We start from the raw sequence: 18,217 nt of genomic DNA on the forward strand, positions 1-18,217 counted from the left end.
GGCTTTTACTTGGAACGGAACAGAAAGCCAGTTAAGATTTTACTAAGTATGCGGCTGCTGCTAAGTTGCTTCAGTCGTGTCCGACTCTGGGCGACCCCATAGACTGCAGCCCATCAGGCCCCACTGTCCACAGGATTCTCTGGGCAAGAATACTGGAGTGGGGTGCCATTTCCTTCTCCATTTACTAAGTATATATATCTGTTATATCTTTATGAGGTGTAGTTGGCATAAGCAAAACACACCGATTTTTTTTGGTCGTGCTGTGAGGCCTGCAGGATCTTAGTTCCCTGGCCAGGGATTGAAGCTGTGACCCCTGCAGTGAAAGCTTGGAGTCCTAGTCTCTGAACCGCTAGGGAAGTCCTGCACTACTTTTAAAGTGTGTAATTTCCTAACTTTTGACATATGTATGTACATGTGAAACCTTCCCTATAATCAAGATAATGCCGATACCCATCACTCCAACAGTTTCTTAATGCCCCTTTGTAATCCATTCCTCCAGTGGCCCCCTGGCCCTCACCTCATGCCTGTGTAACAACTGACCCACTTTTAGTCACTATAAATTAGTTTGCTCTATGGTATGAGGGACAGACTAGAGTTCATCACTTTTTTCTTTTGCAAATGGATACTCAGTTTTTCCAGTAACATTTGTTGAAAATAGTACCCCCCCCTCCGCCCTGCCCGACTAAAGTAACTTCGTACTTTGTCAAGAACCAACTGCATGTAATATGCAGTGAAGTGAAGTGAAGTTGCTCAGTTGTGCCCAACTCTTTGCGACCCCATGGACAGTAGCCTGCACCAAGCTCCTCCATCTATGGTATTTTCTAGGCAAGAGTACTGGAGTGGGCTGCCGTTTCCTTCTCCACGGAATCTTCCTGACCCAGGGATCGAACCCAGGTCTCCCACATTGTAGACAGACGCTTTACTGTCTGAGCCACCATTTCTTTGATCTATTTTTCTATCTTTGCTCCAATACCACATTTTCTTGATTCCTACAGCATAGTGTTAAAATTTGGCTATTTAAGTCCTTTGCATTTTCATACAAATTTTAGCATTTGCTTGTCAATTTCTACAAAATAGCCTCATGGTATTTTTGTTTGGGCTATACTGAATCTGTAGCTAAATTTTTGGAGAACTGACATCTTAAGAATATTGAGTTTTTTGACGCATGAACAAGGTATATCTCTCCAGTTACACAGACCTTTTAAAATTTCTCTCAGCAACATTTTCATACACCAAAAAATATGGTAAAATGCTTAGGGATAAATCTGATAAAATATGTGTAACACCTATACAATGAAAACTCTAAAATCCTGCTGAGGAAAACTGAAATAGACTTAAATATTTGGTTCTTAATTATGTGTTCTATCTCTTGCTTTATATTGTTATTTTCTTCCTGTACCTCCTTTAGTTAATATTGATAATGCTAATCAAAAATTTTTTGACTTATCCTAACATTTCTGATTTCTGTTGGAGTCTGTAGTCCAATGTATTGTTGTTGTTGTTATTTTTGAAAGGCTGTTTTCTCCTCAAAGGGCTTATTAACCGATTCTATGAGGCAATGCTATAGGCAAAGGCCAGACTTCTGTGTCAGTCCAAAGCAGTTCAGGAACTGGAGGTGAATGAACCTGACTTAAGAGTACAGAGGTCCAAGCGCCAGAAAACCACAATCACCACAGTCTTCTCCACAAAATAATTCCTCTGTCAGAAAAACATTCCCCTTCCTCATTCTCAAAGAAGATGAGAACTGTAATCCTCTAGCCCTGCAGTTTACAGGGGGCCGAGAGAAGACGTGATAATTTGTCATCTGGTCCCATCAAGCTTTCCCAGCTCCTCACAAAAACAGCACTGTGAGCTGCCCTGGCTTCATCCCTGAAAACACCTGGACCAGTGACCTGAGTCTTTCTGTAAGGGGCAGATGTCATATATCCCTTGGCCACGGCCCAGGATATGGAAGAACTCCAAAGGTTCTGCTCACACCTTCTTCTTCCCTCACTCAGGCTGAACTGCCTCTTGCCTCAGGTCAGAGCACACAAGCACATTTTGTGTATCCTCATCTCACAAACACAAGTTCAAAATAGCATCCCCCTCCTGGCTTCCCGGGTGGCACTAGTGGCAAAGAACCTGCGGGCCAGTGCAGCAGACGTAACAGACGCGGGTTTGACCCCTGGTCGGGAAGATCCCCTGAGGAGGAGATGGCAACCCACTCCAATATTCTTGCCTGGAGAATCCCATGGACGGAGGAGCCTGGGCGGGTACAGTCCACTGGGTCGCAAAGAGACACGACTGAAGCGACTTAGCACGCATTCATGGTTACCTTAATACTGGAAACGTCTTGTAGATTTCTGCTTATTTCCTCTTTCTAAATACCTGCTGGGTTGATCTTTGAAGACAGAAGTGGGCATCTTATAGTTTAGAATCAGTAATCTTATAATTGAGAATCTTGAACTTGCAACAGGAACTGGGACCAAATTTCTAATATAAAACTTTCAAGTAGTCAAGTTTCCTCTAACTACCATCTTAATGCACCCATAAATTAAGATATTATCATTATGATTTTTTTTGAAATGAGTTATTTTAAACTGTATTTTTAATTTCAAACTTAAAAAAAATTATCTTTTTCTAAATGATTTTCCTTAATCATATTCAAGTTAAAGAATATGTTCTTTATGACACATATTCATTAAAATTTGTTGGTAGTACCTTTGGCCTGGTAAGTGGTAAATTTTTGAAAATATCATATGTGTCTTTGAGAAGAATGTATGTGGGTGAAAGGGCTTATAAATAACATTAAGTCTGTACATCGTTTGTTATGCAAATTTTCTGATGGCTTAAGCTATCAGTAATATGAATGCTCTATTGAAGTGGGAGCGCCAAGATGGTGGGTTAGTGAGTTTCTCCATTCATTGACATTAATATTTACTTTACATATTTTTACAGCTACTTTAATGTACAAAATAATAAAATCATTAATCTTTTTGGTAAGTTGAACCTTTTATCATTAAATAATGATTTTCTTAAGCTTGTTAAGGCTTTTGTCCTCAAGTCGGTTTGCTTGGTATGAGAGCTCTCCTTTACAGTGCATCTGATACATGCTCTTCCCTCTTTTAGTTTTCCAGCTTTCTTTTGGCATTATTTCAGGTGTGTCTCTTATAAAGAACATATAGTTGCACTTTAAAAGAAAAACCAAATCTGCTTAGCTTTGTTTTTAACAAAATTTAATCCATAAATATTTATTATAGTTACCGATGCATGGACTTGATTCAGTTTTCAATTCTTTTTCCCCCTCTGGGTCCCATTTTCTTTATGCTTCTTTTTCCTTCTTGACTTTTTAAATGGATTTTTTGAGGGGAGTAATATTTCATTCCATTCAACCCCACCTCTGCCAACTGGCTTGGAATTTACATACTCTATTTTTTTTGATTTAGTGGTTATTTATGATATTTTGCAATGAATACTTAATATAATTTTATCAAGTCATCTCTTAACTGATCAATGAAGTAAACATTCCCAAACAATTCAAGGACTTCAAGTTAGACTTTATCATCATCAGCATTGTCAATCTAATATGCTGTTATTTTCCATTATCTTAGATTGTCTTTTGGAAAGCCTTATATATTACACATTATAATTATTAATTTATATAAACAATAGTTGTTTAAGCTTACTGAAATCTTTAACCATTTATTGGCTTAGTATTCATTTTTTCATCTTAGACTTTCTGGGGAGATCATTCTCTTGAAATACATCTTTTAAAAAGTCTTCTAGCAAGTGTCAGGAGGAAACTTAGTTTTTGAAAATCTTAAACTGTTTTTACTTCATCTTCATATGTGAAAGATGTTTTTTTCTAGGTACATAGTTCTATGCTGACAGTGTATTTTCACCCAGTGCTCTGAAGACTTGTCCACTGTCTCTGGTATCATTGTTGATACCCAGAAATCTGATGATGTACATTCCCTTGTAGTAATTCATCTCTTTTCTCTGCATTCTTTTAAGATCTCTTTGTTTTTGGAGTACTGCAGTATGCTACTAGGTGTGGATTTCTTTTTATTTATTCTAGCTGGTATTCATTGTGCATTCTGTATAGATTTATAACTTTTAGCTGTTTGGGGAATTCTTAGCCAACATCTCTTCAATATTATGTTTTTTTTTCAGCCTTTCTATACTCTCTATCAAAACCTCTGATCAAATATATCTTAGACCTTTTCTGTGTCTCTTAACCATTCTTTCATTTTTCCATCACCTTATTCAATATTTTTATGCTACATTCTAGCCTACTTCTTCAGCTGTATCTCCATTTCAAATCATACTTCTCATTTCTAATAATTATATGCTTTTGATTCAATTCTGCTTGAACAATTCTAACAGCGATCTGTTGCTTGCTTATTTTATTTCTATAAACATGTCATCCATAGTTAGTTATAATCTGTCTAAAATTTCTTTAACCCATACTTTATAATTTTAGGATCTGACCTTCTTAGAGGTAACTATATTAGTTTTATGTTGACTATCACTGACCTGAGAGTCAACTTATTATATGTGATAGTTTTTGACTATCTAAATAGGATTTCTGTTAGCTTCTACAGATACGTAGTGGGTTCTCAGTCAGGGTTAGTTTGTACAACATGGTACTTGGAAGTTACATAGCTTGCTTGGGAGTGTTACAAACAGTGGCAAGCACCATAACAATGAGACAGCGAGAGGGCTGCCAAGGTCAGTTATCTTGTTAAAAGTTGGGTTAATGTAAATCTCAGGGCAGTCGTTCTGATCAATATTCTGATAGCTATTTTCACCAAAGTAAAAATGAAATCTTTAGAAACAACACATGCAAAATTTGGAAATGTGCTGTCTAAAACAATAAACTGGGGGCACTTCTTTCTAATATGAAAAAAAAATAGCATTGACTAAGCAATATAACCCTAAGCACTTTAAAAAAAGAGTGTATTTTCTATATACTTCTTTATATATTATTAACATAAATATACATGTTGCTCTCTCACAAAACCATTTAAGTTCTGGGGAAAAGTTTAATTCTATTTTTTTATAGTTAAAAATAATTATTCCTAATCCTTATCTAAAATTCATAAGTTATAGATTATGAACAGAGATTTGCTTCTAAAAATGCATTCTTTATTTTTTGTCACCTTTAAAAAATACAAATAAAATGATCTATTTCTATTCATTACTAGTAATCCTGAAGTAGATTCTGATAGATGCCACATAAAATAATGTTGACACTTTAGAGCCAAAGGCACCCTAACTATAACTCATCATATTCATAGTGGATTCCTTGGTGGCTCAGCGGATAAAGAATCTGCCTGCAATGCAGGAGACCAGGGTTTGATCCGTGGGTTGGGAAGATCCCCTGGAGAAAGAAATAGCAAGCCACTCCAGTATTCTTGCCTGGGAAATCCCATGGACAGAGGAGCCTGGTGGGCTACAGTTCATGAGGTTGCAAGAGTAGGATACTACTTAGTGATTAACCCACCATTCATACTGGTATGGGAAAAGAAATTACATGATTCAACGATCAGGAGAAAAGGTGATTTTAAATTGCTTACCTGCTGGCTGTTTTCACAGAACAGTTTTTCTTGTGTCCTCTTTCAGCTCGGTTATCTCTCAGGAGCTGATGCTATCCAAAGTGTTTAAAACAAAGTTGTAGAAACAAAAATATTTTCATTATATTATTTCGTAAGTAGAAAAGTATGCTTCTCATTCAAAGGGACTGTATTTTTATTCACTTGCATTACTTTTTTCTTTGTTTTACCAGTTTTTCTCAAAATGAAGACGACTAATTTTGCTAGAGATGCCACTGACACACTTCTGAAAATGTCACTAAGAGATGCCAATGCTTCCTTGACAGCTGAACAGTTCTCAGAGTCACTTAATATACAGCCTAGAACTGGAGGTCTAGAACTCAGTTCTAATTCTGGCTCTCTGGGTGGTCCTGGTTAAAGTCATGTAACCTCTCTTCTCCAAAGCTTCTACCACTGCATTCAGCTGTGAGCTTTTCGGGGCTTTGTCACCTCTGATGACATAAAATGTCTAATCTTACTTCTCCGTATTTAGTGGCCTAACATGGTAAAGAAACACTTAAAAACATTCCTTTTCAAAGAAATTACTGGCTTGGAAATATATAATTAGAAAAAATATATATCTGACTGCCTCCTCAAAATGCCTCACCACCCAACTCCCCTTCACACTTGCCTTACTCTAACTAATTGGAAAGAAAGAAAAGCAAGTAGTCAATACTTTTTGCTATGTGTATACTCAGACTGTAGCTTATCTCGGTTATGCAGAAATGTGATTATATGCAAGACTGGGCTAATGAGAAGTTGTACAGCATATTAGAAATTAACCCTAATAAAAATGGAAAGCTTAGAGCAGTAATAGTGCAGGATAGATCTGGGTTCGAATCCCAGCTGTACCAGTTAACAAGTCGCTAGGTTTTAGAAACAGGTCTACCAATTTATCAGCTGTGTAATATCTCTAAGTCCCAGTTTCCACCTGGAAAATGGAGATACCAATACTATCCACCTGTAAGGCTGCTGTGAGTGTCAAATAAGATAAACCATGTAAAACACTTAGCACTAAGACCAGAACATAAAAAGTGCCAAGTAAATGGCTCAAATGCTACAATTATAATTAATGAACCTGACTGTCAGTGGCTATTGTCTGACCAGTATCAACAACTTTTAATGATATAACTGCTTTGAACTATCTAATGACAACAGTTAGAGTCAATTACTAGCCACATTTGGCCGTCTTTGAGAAGGAATAGAACTTAATTAGATCACAAAGAATGTGGTTAGATCATTATTTCAGGAATGTCTTAACTCAATAAGTCCACCTTAAATTTCTCCTAAATATCTGCTTCTTTCCATCCCCACGAACCACATTCCAGTCTGGGCCATCGTTTTCCCTCACCTGTAGTGGCCTCTCCAGTGGCCTCCCTGCCTCCAGCCTTGCTCCTATTTAAGTCCACTCTCTACACTGAAGCCAGTCATTCCAGAACTAGATGTTATTACATTATTCTCCTCAGATCAGCCCCCCTCACAAATCTTACACAAGGCTCTCATGGCCCTACATAATTTGATTGTATTTCTAAACTTGCAATTTAATATGCTTCTTCCTACCCCAACCTAACCTCGTTACTTCTAAATGATATATTCCAGTCATTCTGAACTTTTCAGTTTGGAATGTGTACCATATTCTTGCTCACCTTTGGCCCTTTGCTTCAGTTATTCAATCTGCCTGTGTCTCCAAAGTCCAGCACAGTGTCTGGGACATTTTTAGTGTTTAATAAATATTTGTTGAATGAATGAATGAATGAGATAAAGAAACAGGCAATGAAATCTAGTATCTGATATGTAGCTGAAACAGTATCTCATTATTACTACTTATAGAAAATAGCAACAGTTTATCTTAAGTCCATTAATCTGAAAGTGTTTCAATGTAGAAACACTTCGTACCATGAAAACTAAATTGCTTCTGAAAATTAAAAAAAAAAAATTGATTACTTTGGCATTTCTAATTCTAGTGCCTTTGTAAAAAAACATATTCAAACCAACATTTGTGACACAGATAGCTAGAGGTGACATGATAAAATCTCTACCACCGCCTTCAATTAATAGTAGTAGTTAACTAAGTTTTCTAATTTTTAGATAAAAGATAGATATGGGACCACTATTTCTGTTATTTGTGTTAAAACAGTTTAAACAAAGAACACAAAAAGTCTCAAAGATACTTTTCTGAAATAAAGGAATTCAACAATTTAATTAAAAAAAAAAAGTAACTACAATGACCAAAATAAATGTTAGGCTATGTATGGAACTCTGAGGTCAGAGATCCTTCTATTAGAGTCACATGAGAATTTCTTTCTCAGATGTATAGTTTTGATGGGCTTTGTAGGGACAAATACTGGAATCATTTAACATAATTTACCTATATTAAAAAGTCATCACACAAAATGAAGCTCAGAGAAAAAAATACCAGCTCAGATCTCTGGGTCATGAATTTAACAAGTTAATATAGGAACCTAGATCTTGTAAGGGGGCAAAGACGAAAAAAATTAATCCAGAGTTATTTCAATAGAAAACATGTATTTGTATTTGAAAGAGTCCCAACATGTGTCTGCTCTGCCCCAAAGAACAAGCAAACAAAGGGTGGCAGAGGGCTGGGGTCAGGGAGGGGGAATCAGATCAGGAACTGATGATAAGACACAAGCGGCCTGGAGCTCTGCTCTGACAAGCAAGAGTAGCTCATCAGGTTTGGGGAGAGTCTTCATTCCTCTTGTTGCTAATGTTTCCTGTCTTCCTTGGACTCCTATCAGTGTCACAAGTGAGGTCAGTGATCAGGGTTCTGACTCGACAATGTCAACTCCAGTTAATAACAGAACTTCTGAATATGGTGCGAAGTGCTTCTTACCTCCAGCTCTCAGATTGCTGGACTTAGGCCAAGCGGAGAGACAAGTCCCTTATTAGTGACCTGCAGATGTATATTAAAAAATGACTCACGTAAGAATGACACAGACATTCATAAACACAAAACCTAGCACAATGGGAGGTCTTACAAAAGGTACACAATTTTAAAAACTGCTGAACGAAAACAAGGAAGAGAAATGTTCCACGTATATCATGGCTGCTCCTGTGGCAGAAAGGGAGCTGAGGGTTTCTGTGGCTATTCGTGATCATTTTGAAAAGATTATTAAAAGTTTCACATTCCTAACACAAGAGGAAGAAGGAAGCAAAGAGCAGAATTCCTGCTCCACAGCAATAATCTCTTAATCACCTGATATTCAGAAAGGATTCAAGCTCAAGATTGTTTCTGTTAGCAGCCATTTTTCAGGGACCTTCTCAAATGTCTACAAAAGAATTTCAAATCTCTCCATACTTGGCCTTTCACAGGGTCCTCACCTTAAGAGGAGAACTAAATAATCTCTCAACAATGACCTATGGCTCCTTAAGATACTAGTAAACTCATTCAGAATGTCATACTATTAGATATTCAAGGACGAAAACCCTCACCATTAAAACATACACATACACACACACACAAATGAGGCTGCTTGTAGCTGCTTCTGTCTCCTTACTTTCACTTCTAAACCAACTTTCACATGTTGCTTCTATGGTCTCTATGATGCCTTCTCAGTGGTTTCCTGCAACATTTATCAATATACTATAATTACTGCTTTCCTACCCAGATTTTAACCACCTTAGAGGAAAAGTTATGTTTTTTTAAAAAACAAATATCTCTTTTTTGTAATAAATAAAGAGTACTTGATAGGTAACAACTGATGGACAACAGTGATTTACTAAATGTGTAAAAAAGAAATGTTAAGTGAGCATGGTGTGAATGAAATGGGACTTTGCATTAGAGAACAAAAAGGAATCATAAGATGGGGGAAAGCAGTGAGGGGTGGGATTTCAAAAGTGAGGTTAATACTATCATGTCTTTATGTTGGTACGTTGATATGGGGAAAAAAAAGGGGTGATTATGCGTGCTGATAGTCATTCATTCAACAATATATTGAAGGATTTTATTTCTTCATGGTCTTGCATTTTATCACTCCGACCTAAGATTTAGCCAATAGTTCACTGGGATTCCCTGGTGGCTTAGATGGTAAAGAATCTGCTGCAATGTGGGAGACCTGGATTTGAATCCTTGGTTGGAAAGATTCTCTGGAGAAGGAAATGTCAACCCATTCCAGTTTTCTTGCCTGGAGAATCCACATGGATGGAGGTGGGCTACAGTCCATGGGGTCGCAAAGAGTTGGACATGACTGAGCAACTAACACTTTCACTGGGTTAGCTATAAGTTGAAATAAGACATTTTAAATCCCTCAAAACATGAGTAGTTTGCATGTGCTTTTATATACACACATACATGTGCAAACTGTTTCTCATTATTCACTGATTCTGTATTCACAAATTCACCCATTTGCTAAAATGTACTTGTAATGCCCAAATCAGTACTTCTGGTGCTTTTGGAGTCATTGGCAGACATGCACAGAGTGGGAGAAATCTGAGTTCCCATTACTGCATGTTCTCAGCTGAGGTCGGACAAGACGATTATCTATCTTCTCGCTTCGGCTCTCTTACTGTTAACAAGTGTCTTTTGCCTGGTCCGTTCAATGCTACATTATTTATTTATTCATTTTTGCATTTCTGTCTTCTTGTTTTCACCTTCATTGTTTAAAACAGCCTTCTAGTACAGGGCTGACCTGCAGTCTAGTCTTCCTCAGTGCAAGAGAATTGTGATGGATCTTATAGAGAAAACATGTTCATTAGACAAGCTCCCTTCAGGCATAAGTTACAGTGCTGCTGGCCATGAGTCCAATGCTAACAAATCAATAACATGTATTAAACAGAAATACACATCAAACAAGGATTTGTATTGATCAGTTAATGAAAATGTGGCCAGAGGTTCTCAGGAACCTAACCCTGTATTCTTCCTGGAAGTAGTTTTTTCAGTATTTGCTACTTTAGGGTTCTTACCAACCTCATAGACTATAGCTACTACAAAAAGCAAGAATCAACTGTGTTCCTTAACTAATAACCTATCTAGACAGAATTAAAATCTGAAATGGTATATCAAAGCTTAAGCCAAAGGCTAATCCAAAAATCTGCTTCAAATATTTAAAAAATTTTAAAATGATGCATCAACTTTCTTGTCTATATCATATTAGCTATTTGTTCATTTTTAACTGCAGAAAAAAGTTTTAACTTTTTTTAACTTCTCAAATTCTAGACCAAAACCATCCCAAGAAACAGAAAGAGAAATCAAAGTGGTTGTCTGAGGAGGCCTTACAAATAGCTGATAAAAGAATACAAGTGGAGGGCAAAGGAGAAAGGGAAAGATATACCCAAATGAATCAGGGTTCCAGAGAATACCAAGGACAGTTAAGAAAGCCTTCTTAAGTGAACAATGCAAAGAAAGAGAGGGAAACAACAGATTGGGAAAGACTAGAGATCTCTTCAAGAAAACTGGAGATACCAAGGGAACATTCATGCAAAGATGGGCTCAAAAAAGGACAGAAATGGCGAAGACCTAATAGAAGCAGAAGATATTAAGAAGAGGTGGCAAGAATACGCAGAAGTACACAGAAAAGGTCTTAATGTCCTGAATAACCACAATGGTGTGGTCACTCACCTAGATCCAGATATCCTGGAGTGTGAAGTCAAGTGGGCCTCATTACTATGAACAAAGCTACTGGAGGTGATAGAATTCCAATCAAGTTATTTAAAAATCCTCAAAGATGATGCTGTGAAAGTGCTGCACTCAATATGCCAGCACATTTGGAAAACTCAGCAATGGCCACAAGACTGGAAAAGGTCAGTTTTCACTCGAATCCCAAAGAATGTTCAAACCACCGCACAACTGTGCTCATTTCATGTGTTAGCAAGGTAATGCTCAAAATCCTTCAAACTAGGCTTCAATAGTACATGAACCAAGAACTTGCAGATGTACAAACTGGATTTAGAAAAGGCAGAGGAATCAGAGATCAAATTGCCTACATCCACTGAATCACAGAAAAAGCAACAGAACTCTAGAAAAACATCTACTTCTACTTCATTGACTACACTAAAGCCTTGGACTCAGTGGATCACAACAAACTATGGAAAATTCTTCAAGAGATGGGAATACCAGACCACCTTACTTGCCTCCTGAGAAATCTGTATGCAGGTCAAGAAGCAACAGTTAGAACCAGACATGAAACAATGGACTGGTTCAAAATTGAGAAAGGAGCATGTCAATACTGTATATCTTCACCCTGCTTGTTTAATTTATATGCAGAGCACATCATGTGAAATGTCGGGCTGGATATATCACGAACTGGAATCAAGATCGCCAGGAGAAATACCAACAACCTCAGATATGAAGATGATACTACTCTAATGGCAGAAGGCGAAGAGGGGCTGAAGAGCCTCTTAATGAAGGTAAAAGAGGAGAGTGACAAAGCTGGCTTAAAACTCAACATTCAAAAACCAAAGATCATGGCATCTGGTCCCATCACTTCATGACATATAGATGGGGAAAAAGTGGATAGTGGCAGATTGTATTTTCTTGGGCTCCATCACTGCAGATGGTGACTGCAACCATGAAATACTCCTTGAAAAAAAGCCATGATAAACCTACATGAAACAGTGTACTAAAAGCAGAGACATCACTTCACTGACAAAGATCTGTATAGGTCAAAGTTATGGGTTATACCCTAGTCACCGTATGGACGTAAGAGTTGGACCATAAAGAAGGCTGAATACCAAAGAACTGATTCTTTCTTTCACTTTCAACTGTGGTGCTAGAGAAGACTCTTGACAGTCCCTTGGACAGCAAGAAGATCAAACCAGTCAATCCTGAAAGAAATCAACCTGTATACTAACTGGAAGGACTGGTGCTGAAGCTCCAGCATTTTGGCCACCTGATGCAAAGAGCTGACTCACTGGAAAAGACCCTGATGCTGGGAAAGACTGATGGCATGAGTAGAAGCGGGCAACAGAGGATGAAGTGGTTAGATGGCATCACTGACTCAATGGCCATGAGTTTGAATAAACTCCTGGAGATAGTGAAGGACAGGGAAACTTAGTGACTAGAGAACAACAGAGAATATAAAATTATTTATTTAAAAAACTTATTTGGGGATAAACTATATCCTGAGGTGACCTAATACTGGAAGCAGAATCTTATATAAACACAGAGGGTATGAACCATTTGGGAATGCTGAATAATTGACATAATTATGTAATAATTACATTCTGAATAGACATACCCCAGAAGCAACTTAGTCAAGTTAACTTGCAAAACTTTAGAAAGATATACTGGTTGTTATCATTTTGTCACTAGGTCGCATCCGACTCTTTGCGACCTGATGGACTACAGCCCACCAGGTCCCTCTGTCCACAGGATTTTCCAGGCAAGAATATTGGAGTGGGTGCCAGTTTTTCCTCCAGGGGATCTTTCTGACCCAGGGATCGAACCTATGTCTCCTTCACTGGCAGGCAGATCCCTTATCACTGAGCCACCAGGGAAGTCCAGAAATAGTAGTACATGTTCTATTATTAATGTGAGAAATATATTTAAAAGTGCACATCACTCTCAAGGAAAAGAACCAAGTTTATAAAAAAAATCATTAAATCTGCATTGACATATTTTTCTTTGATTAGGTACATGTGTATTAAGAAATACATTATAGTTTATAATGAAGTATGTGGCACTTTCCTTTTATATGAAAGAAGAAATATGCATGTGCAACCAATTCTAGAACCTGTTGACCAACCTAAGAAATAAGATATCACCAATACATATAGTAATGTTATGAGTTACCACCACCAAATGCAATCTCCTCTTCTATCTTTCTACCTACATATCCCTCAGAAGAAATGATCCCTGAGAATCTGAGGCTTTTCTATGCATATATTATTGACTCATTCAAAAAATAACTTTTATAATACACAACGAAAAAAGAAAAAAGGCTTAGCAAGAATGCAAAGCCTAAAACATATATGCTTTAAAACCTATCAATATTTTAAGCTCTAAATTACCACACTGCAGAGAGAGAACCAGCACATTCAACAGACAAAGAAAACAGACAACTTATTTTATATGTAGAGTTAATCAGAATGAATGTCAAGTTCTTGCTAAGTCATCTAATCATTGTGCTGCCATGAAACTAGCAAGAAATTAAATAAAGAAAAATCTCACCTAGAATACAGTATAAAGTGTAAGAAACTCTTATCATCTTGTAAACTTCAAAAAATAAAAATATTCTCTTGCTGGCTAATCTAGTTTAATAATCAAACAATTGTTTAAAGCATATGTACTATTTTCATGCCTTTGTGAAAAACATATGGAAACAAGGAAGGCCTATCAACTCTAAAGTGAACTCTAGATCCTTTCCACGGAGGTGACGGGTGCTGAGGAAGGGAGAAGCGAGGTAAACAACTCTGATGCTTACTGACGATCATTCCCTTGGTCAGTGCATTAGCACAGGCACAGTGAACTCCTTTTAAAATAAGCTAGGATGTTTTCCTTTCTCATAAAGTTGATCTACTATCTTAAAGGGAAATAGTTAAATATTCGAAAGACTGAGTAACTTCCTTTTGGGTTAGAATGTTCCTTACCTGGCCATGCTCTGTCCTAGCCCCAGGGCTAAACCAATGGCTGCAGAGGAAAGAGAAAAGCAGTTAGCGGGAAACTCACTAAAAGCACGTGCTCTCGCGTGATCAGTCTGTATGTGCTGTAAGAAACATATTTGCCACCTAGCAACAGAGCTTTACATACGCTGCATCTGAATGGATAGTTCATGTAATTCTAGGTTTACACCAATTTTGATAGAAATGTAAGAGTGCTCATAACCCAGTAATTTTCAATTAAATAGGCAAACTCAGAATTACATTTCCATTTAATTATGTTAACATAAACTGCTGGGACTGTATTCATTTTATGAATGAATTCTGGTGAGAAAATCTACAAATGCTATCGTTTACCACAACTTAATTACAGCATCATTATAACAAATGATGACCTTTTGATTGTTGGAGTTTGAAAAAAATGGTAAAAATACAAGAACATTATATCCTCTGCCTATGCCTCCAGGAACAATCACATAAAGCCCTTGATGTGAATTCTAAAGCTTCAGCTGAAGGTGCTTTGAACCCGTTCCTTCCATAGTTGTAACACCTGGATTCTGGTTCACAGCAAAATCCAACAACACTGAAAATACGGAAGTCATGGCACAGCTGCAGCGTTCTGGTCTTGCACTATGCCTCGCCCTGCCTCACTTATCACATATTGTTTTAGAGGCAACTTGGACTTTCAATGCATCTAATGATACCTTTTCAACAGGAGTTATCATAAGTTGTGTGCTCAGTCCTCTGACCAGTATTCTGCTTAGAAACTAACCAAACATCAAGGAAACTGAGAGAGATAATGTGGGAAATAAACCAGTGTGCACGCATATATGGTGAGTCGCTTGTTGTGTCTGAGTCTCTGTGACCCTATGGACCGCAGCCCGCCAGGTCCTCCTGTCCATGGGATTCTCCAAGAAAAGTATACTGGAGTGGGCTGTCATGCCCTCCTACAGGGAATCTTACCAACCCAGGGATTGAACCTGCATCTCTCAAGTCTCCTGCATTGGCAGGTGGGTTCTTTACCACTAGTGCCACCTGGGAAGCTCAAATAAACCAGTAAAACCCCACAAATATAGGGAATGGTATTAACATTATTACTGTATCTGTGTGCGTGTTAGTTGCTCAGTCGTGTCTGACTCTTTGAGACCCCATGGACTGTAACCCACCAGGCTTCTCTGTCCATGGGATCCTCCAGGCAAGAAAACTGGAGTGGGTTGCCATCCCTTCTCCAGGGGATCTTCCTGACCCAGGGATTGATCCTGGGTCTCCTGCATTGCAGGCAGCTTCTTCACCATCTGAGCTACCATGGAAGCCCCCAACATTATTATTAATGCTTTATTTTTTCATGAATCATCGTACTGAACACATGAATGTGCCACGCACTCTTTACAGACACATGACATGTATGTGTTATTTTCTATCCTCAGAAAAACCTTATAAGGTTTTGCTCATGTTCCAGGTGCAGGAATGACTGAGGCTGAGATGTTGGTTTATTTGCCCAAGGTGCTCAGTGTACCATACTACAAAGGACAAAGGGGTTTACACTGAATGAGTATATTTCCTGGTTCCCTCCAACACCTGTATGTATTCTCTGACCTCTGTGGTATTAAAACCTGGGAATAAACAGCCTCAACATTAATAGGATGTGGCTATGCTCTTACCTGAACATTTCTCAAGCTCATAGACACTGATGCTCTTTGGCAGGTCTGATTCCACTTTTGTTGTGGGAATTGACACTTATTGGTATTTGTAAATGACGTGTGGATTAATCAGAAACTAGAAACTAACCATTTAGTTCAGTTCCCTGAAAACTTGCCTGATAAATTTCCCCTCTGCTTGGACTGTGCCTTTTCCTTTAAAGAAAAATGTTTTAAAAAATCAAATGCATACATGCAGTTAAATAAAGCAAATCAACAAAAAAGTCTGAAAAACAGCATTGTTTCATCTATCCTGACCCCCTAAGCTCTGTTTAGAGAAACCACTGTCAACTCTTTCTGTATTTTCTTTTGGTATTTAATGATGTGTTTCTACAGAATATGGTTATACTGGCATTCTGTGGTTAATTTTAGACATTAGTGACTTTCTATTTACTGTAAATTTAGCTCTTTCATAGCTCCCAATCCTCTATTTCAAGTTATGAACACCACATTTGATTAGCCAATAGTGAGTACAGATATTACGACTACATGAACACTTTCTGCGGCTGAATTTTTCTTTTTGCTCCTCCCAGCGTTGAGAGTTAACCTGTTTTTCTTCCTTTGCTAGTTTTTGGTGACCTTTGCTATGTACTGGTGATCTTTCCCAAAAAAGTTTCCAGGAAGTGCTGGATGTAAAAGAAATGGGATGTGAAGAAGTGAAGTGGGCATAGGATAATTCACTCTATCTAGAAGGTAGGCTTTCAAAGTATGAGAGATCAGAAAGAAATGGAAAGAAGAGGTTTAAAAATGTAGTATATAAGAAAAGAAGCTATTGGAAGGAAAAAAACCCCAAAACTTCTTCCAATCAAAAAACAGAGATGCTGGAATCAGCCCCGGACAGAGGAAAGCTCTTTTCCTCTAATACTAAGAAAAAGGAGAGCCAAAGAAGGTATATTTGGATTGTTGTTGTTGTTCAGTAGCTAACTCGTATCTGACCCTTTGCAACTCCATGGACTGCAGCACGTCAGGCTTCCTTGTCCTTCACTATCTCTTGGAGTTTTCTCATGTCCACTGAGTCGGTGATGCTAGCTAACCATCTCATCCTCTGCTGCCCTCTTCTCTTTTTGCCTTCAGTCTTTCCCAGCATTAGGGTCTTTTCAGATGAGTTGGCTTTTCTTCATTGGAAGGATTGATGCTGAAGCTGAAGCTCCAATACTCTGGCCACCTGATTTGGATAAGTTCATCCCAATTTGTGAACTAATAGCCTTGCTTTGGAAAGTTGAAGACAAAGTCAAGTTCTCGGGGCGGGAGAGAGGATGTGGGCAGCTTATTACAGGGACTTGGTGACAGGACATAGACTAACTTTTTGGGGACAACAGAATTATGGAAGGTCACGTGAAAGCACTGCTGAAAGATCTACTGTTCAAGATTTTTAAAATATATCTGTGTAGCAACAAATCATATAATTTTGTGATTTTATTCAGCAGTGCTCAGTGGAGGAGCTATGGCAGTGGGTAGATGGACTGATTCATCCAAGGTTAGCAGTTTATGAAGCAGGATGGCAGGCAGAATTCTAAGAGGACTCCCAGTGATCCAAACCCTTGTACAGCTTGCTCTGTTTGAGTGTAGAAAGGACCCATGCATATGATGGGATAGTCAGTGCTAGAATTAGGGTGTGTATTATGAGACAACTGGCTTTAAGGAAGGGAGATCATTCATTCTTGGTGGGCTTAAGCTAAGCAGGTGATTCTTTGAAGGGACTGAACTCTTCCTGGTGAAAGAATCAAAATATGAGAGTTTCAACATGAAGAAGATTCTCCACAGTTGGCTTTGTAGTCGAAGGACCATGTTCTCAGGACCTGAAAGGAGCCTCCAGGAACTGAGAGAGATCACTGGCTGACATGTCATCAGCAAGAAAACGAGGACTTCAGTAGTACAACTGCAGGGAACTGCATTCTGCGAACAACCTTCAAGAACTTGGAAGTGGATTCCTTTTTAAAAAGCCTCTAAATGACAACATAGCTGATGCATGCTGTGACTTCAGCCTTATCAGACACCGAGCAGGGCACCCAGCTGAGCTCTGCCGTTTTCAGATGTGTGATTTGCAAATACTTTCTCCCAGTGTGTGGCTTATATTTTCATCTTATTAATAGGGTGCTTTACAGAACAAAAGTTTTAATTTTGATGAAAAGCTTTTCTTCCTCCATTGAATTGATTTTATACTTTTTTAAAGAATCAGTTGAGCATACTGCTATTAGAGTGGGTTTATTGCTGGGTTCTCTATTCTCTTAAGTTGATTTATTTGTGTACTGTTCTGTCAACACACAGTCTTGATTACAGTAGTCAAGAGAACTGTGAGCCAGTAAATGGGTATTCTTTGAGTCACTAAGTTGGTGGTAATTTGTTAAGCAGCATAGAAAATGAATACACAGTGAGGAGACTGGAAATGATATA

At 38.1% G+C, this 18,217-nt stretch overlaps 1 protein-coding gene across 1 annotated transcript in view; it reads right to left on the reverse strand.

Moving 5' to 3' along the window:
- Positions 1–18,217, reverse strand: part of GPATCH2 (G-patch domain containing 2) — a 198,495-nt gene that overhangs the window by 46,653 nt on the left and 133,625 nt on the right. The window contains exons 7-8 of the mRNA XM_052654097.1: positions 14,118–14,157; positions 5,559–5,629 (exon numbers count right to left, since the gene is read on the reverse strand). Coding sequence (XP_052510057.1) covers positions 5,559–5,629; positions 14,118–14,157 — 111 coding nt within the window. The remainder of the gene's footprint in view (positions 1–5,558; positions 5,630–14,117; positions 14,158–18,217) is intronic.

The sequence above is a fragment of the Budorcas taxicolor genome, chromosome 16 (genome assembly GCF_023091745.1).
Source record: "Budorcas taxicolor isolate Tak-1 chromosome 16, Takin1.1, whole genome shotgun sequence".
NCBI lineage: Eukaryota > Metazoa > Chordata > Mammalia > Artiodactyla > Bovidae > Budorcas > Budorcas taxicolor.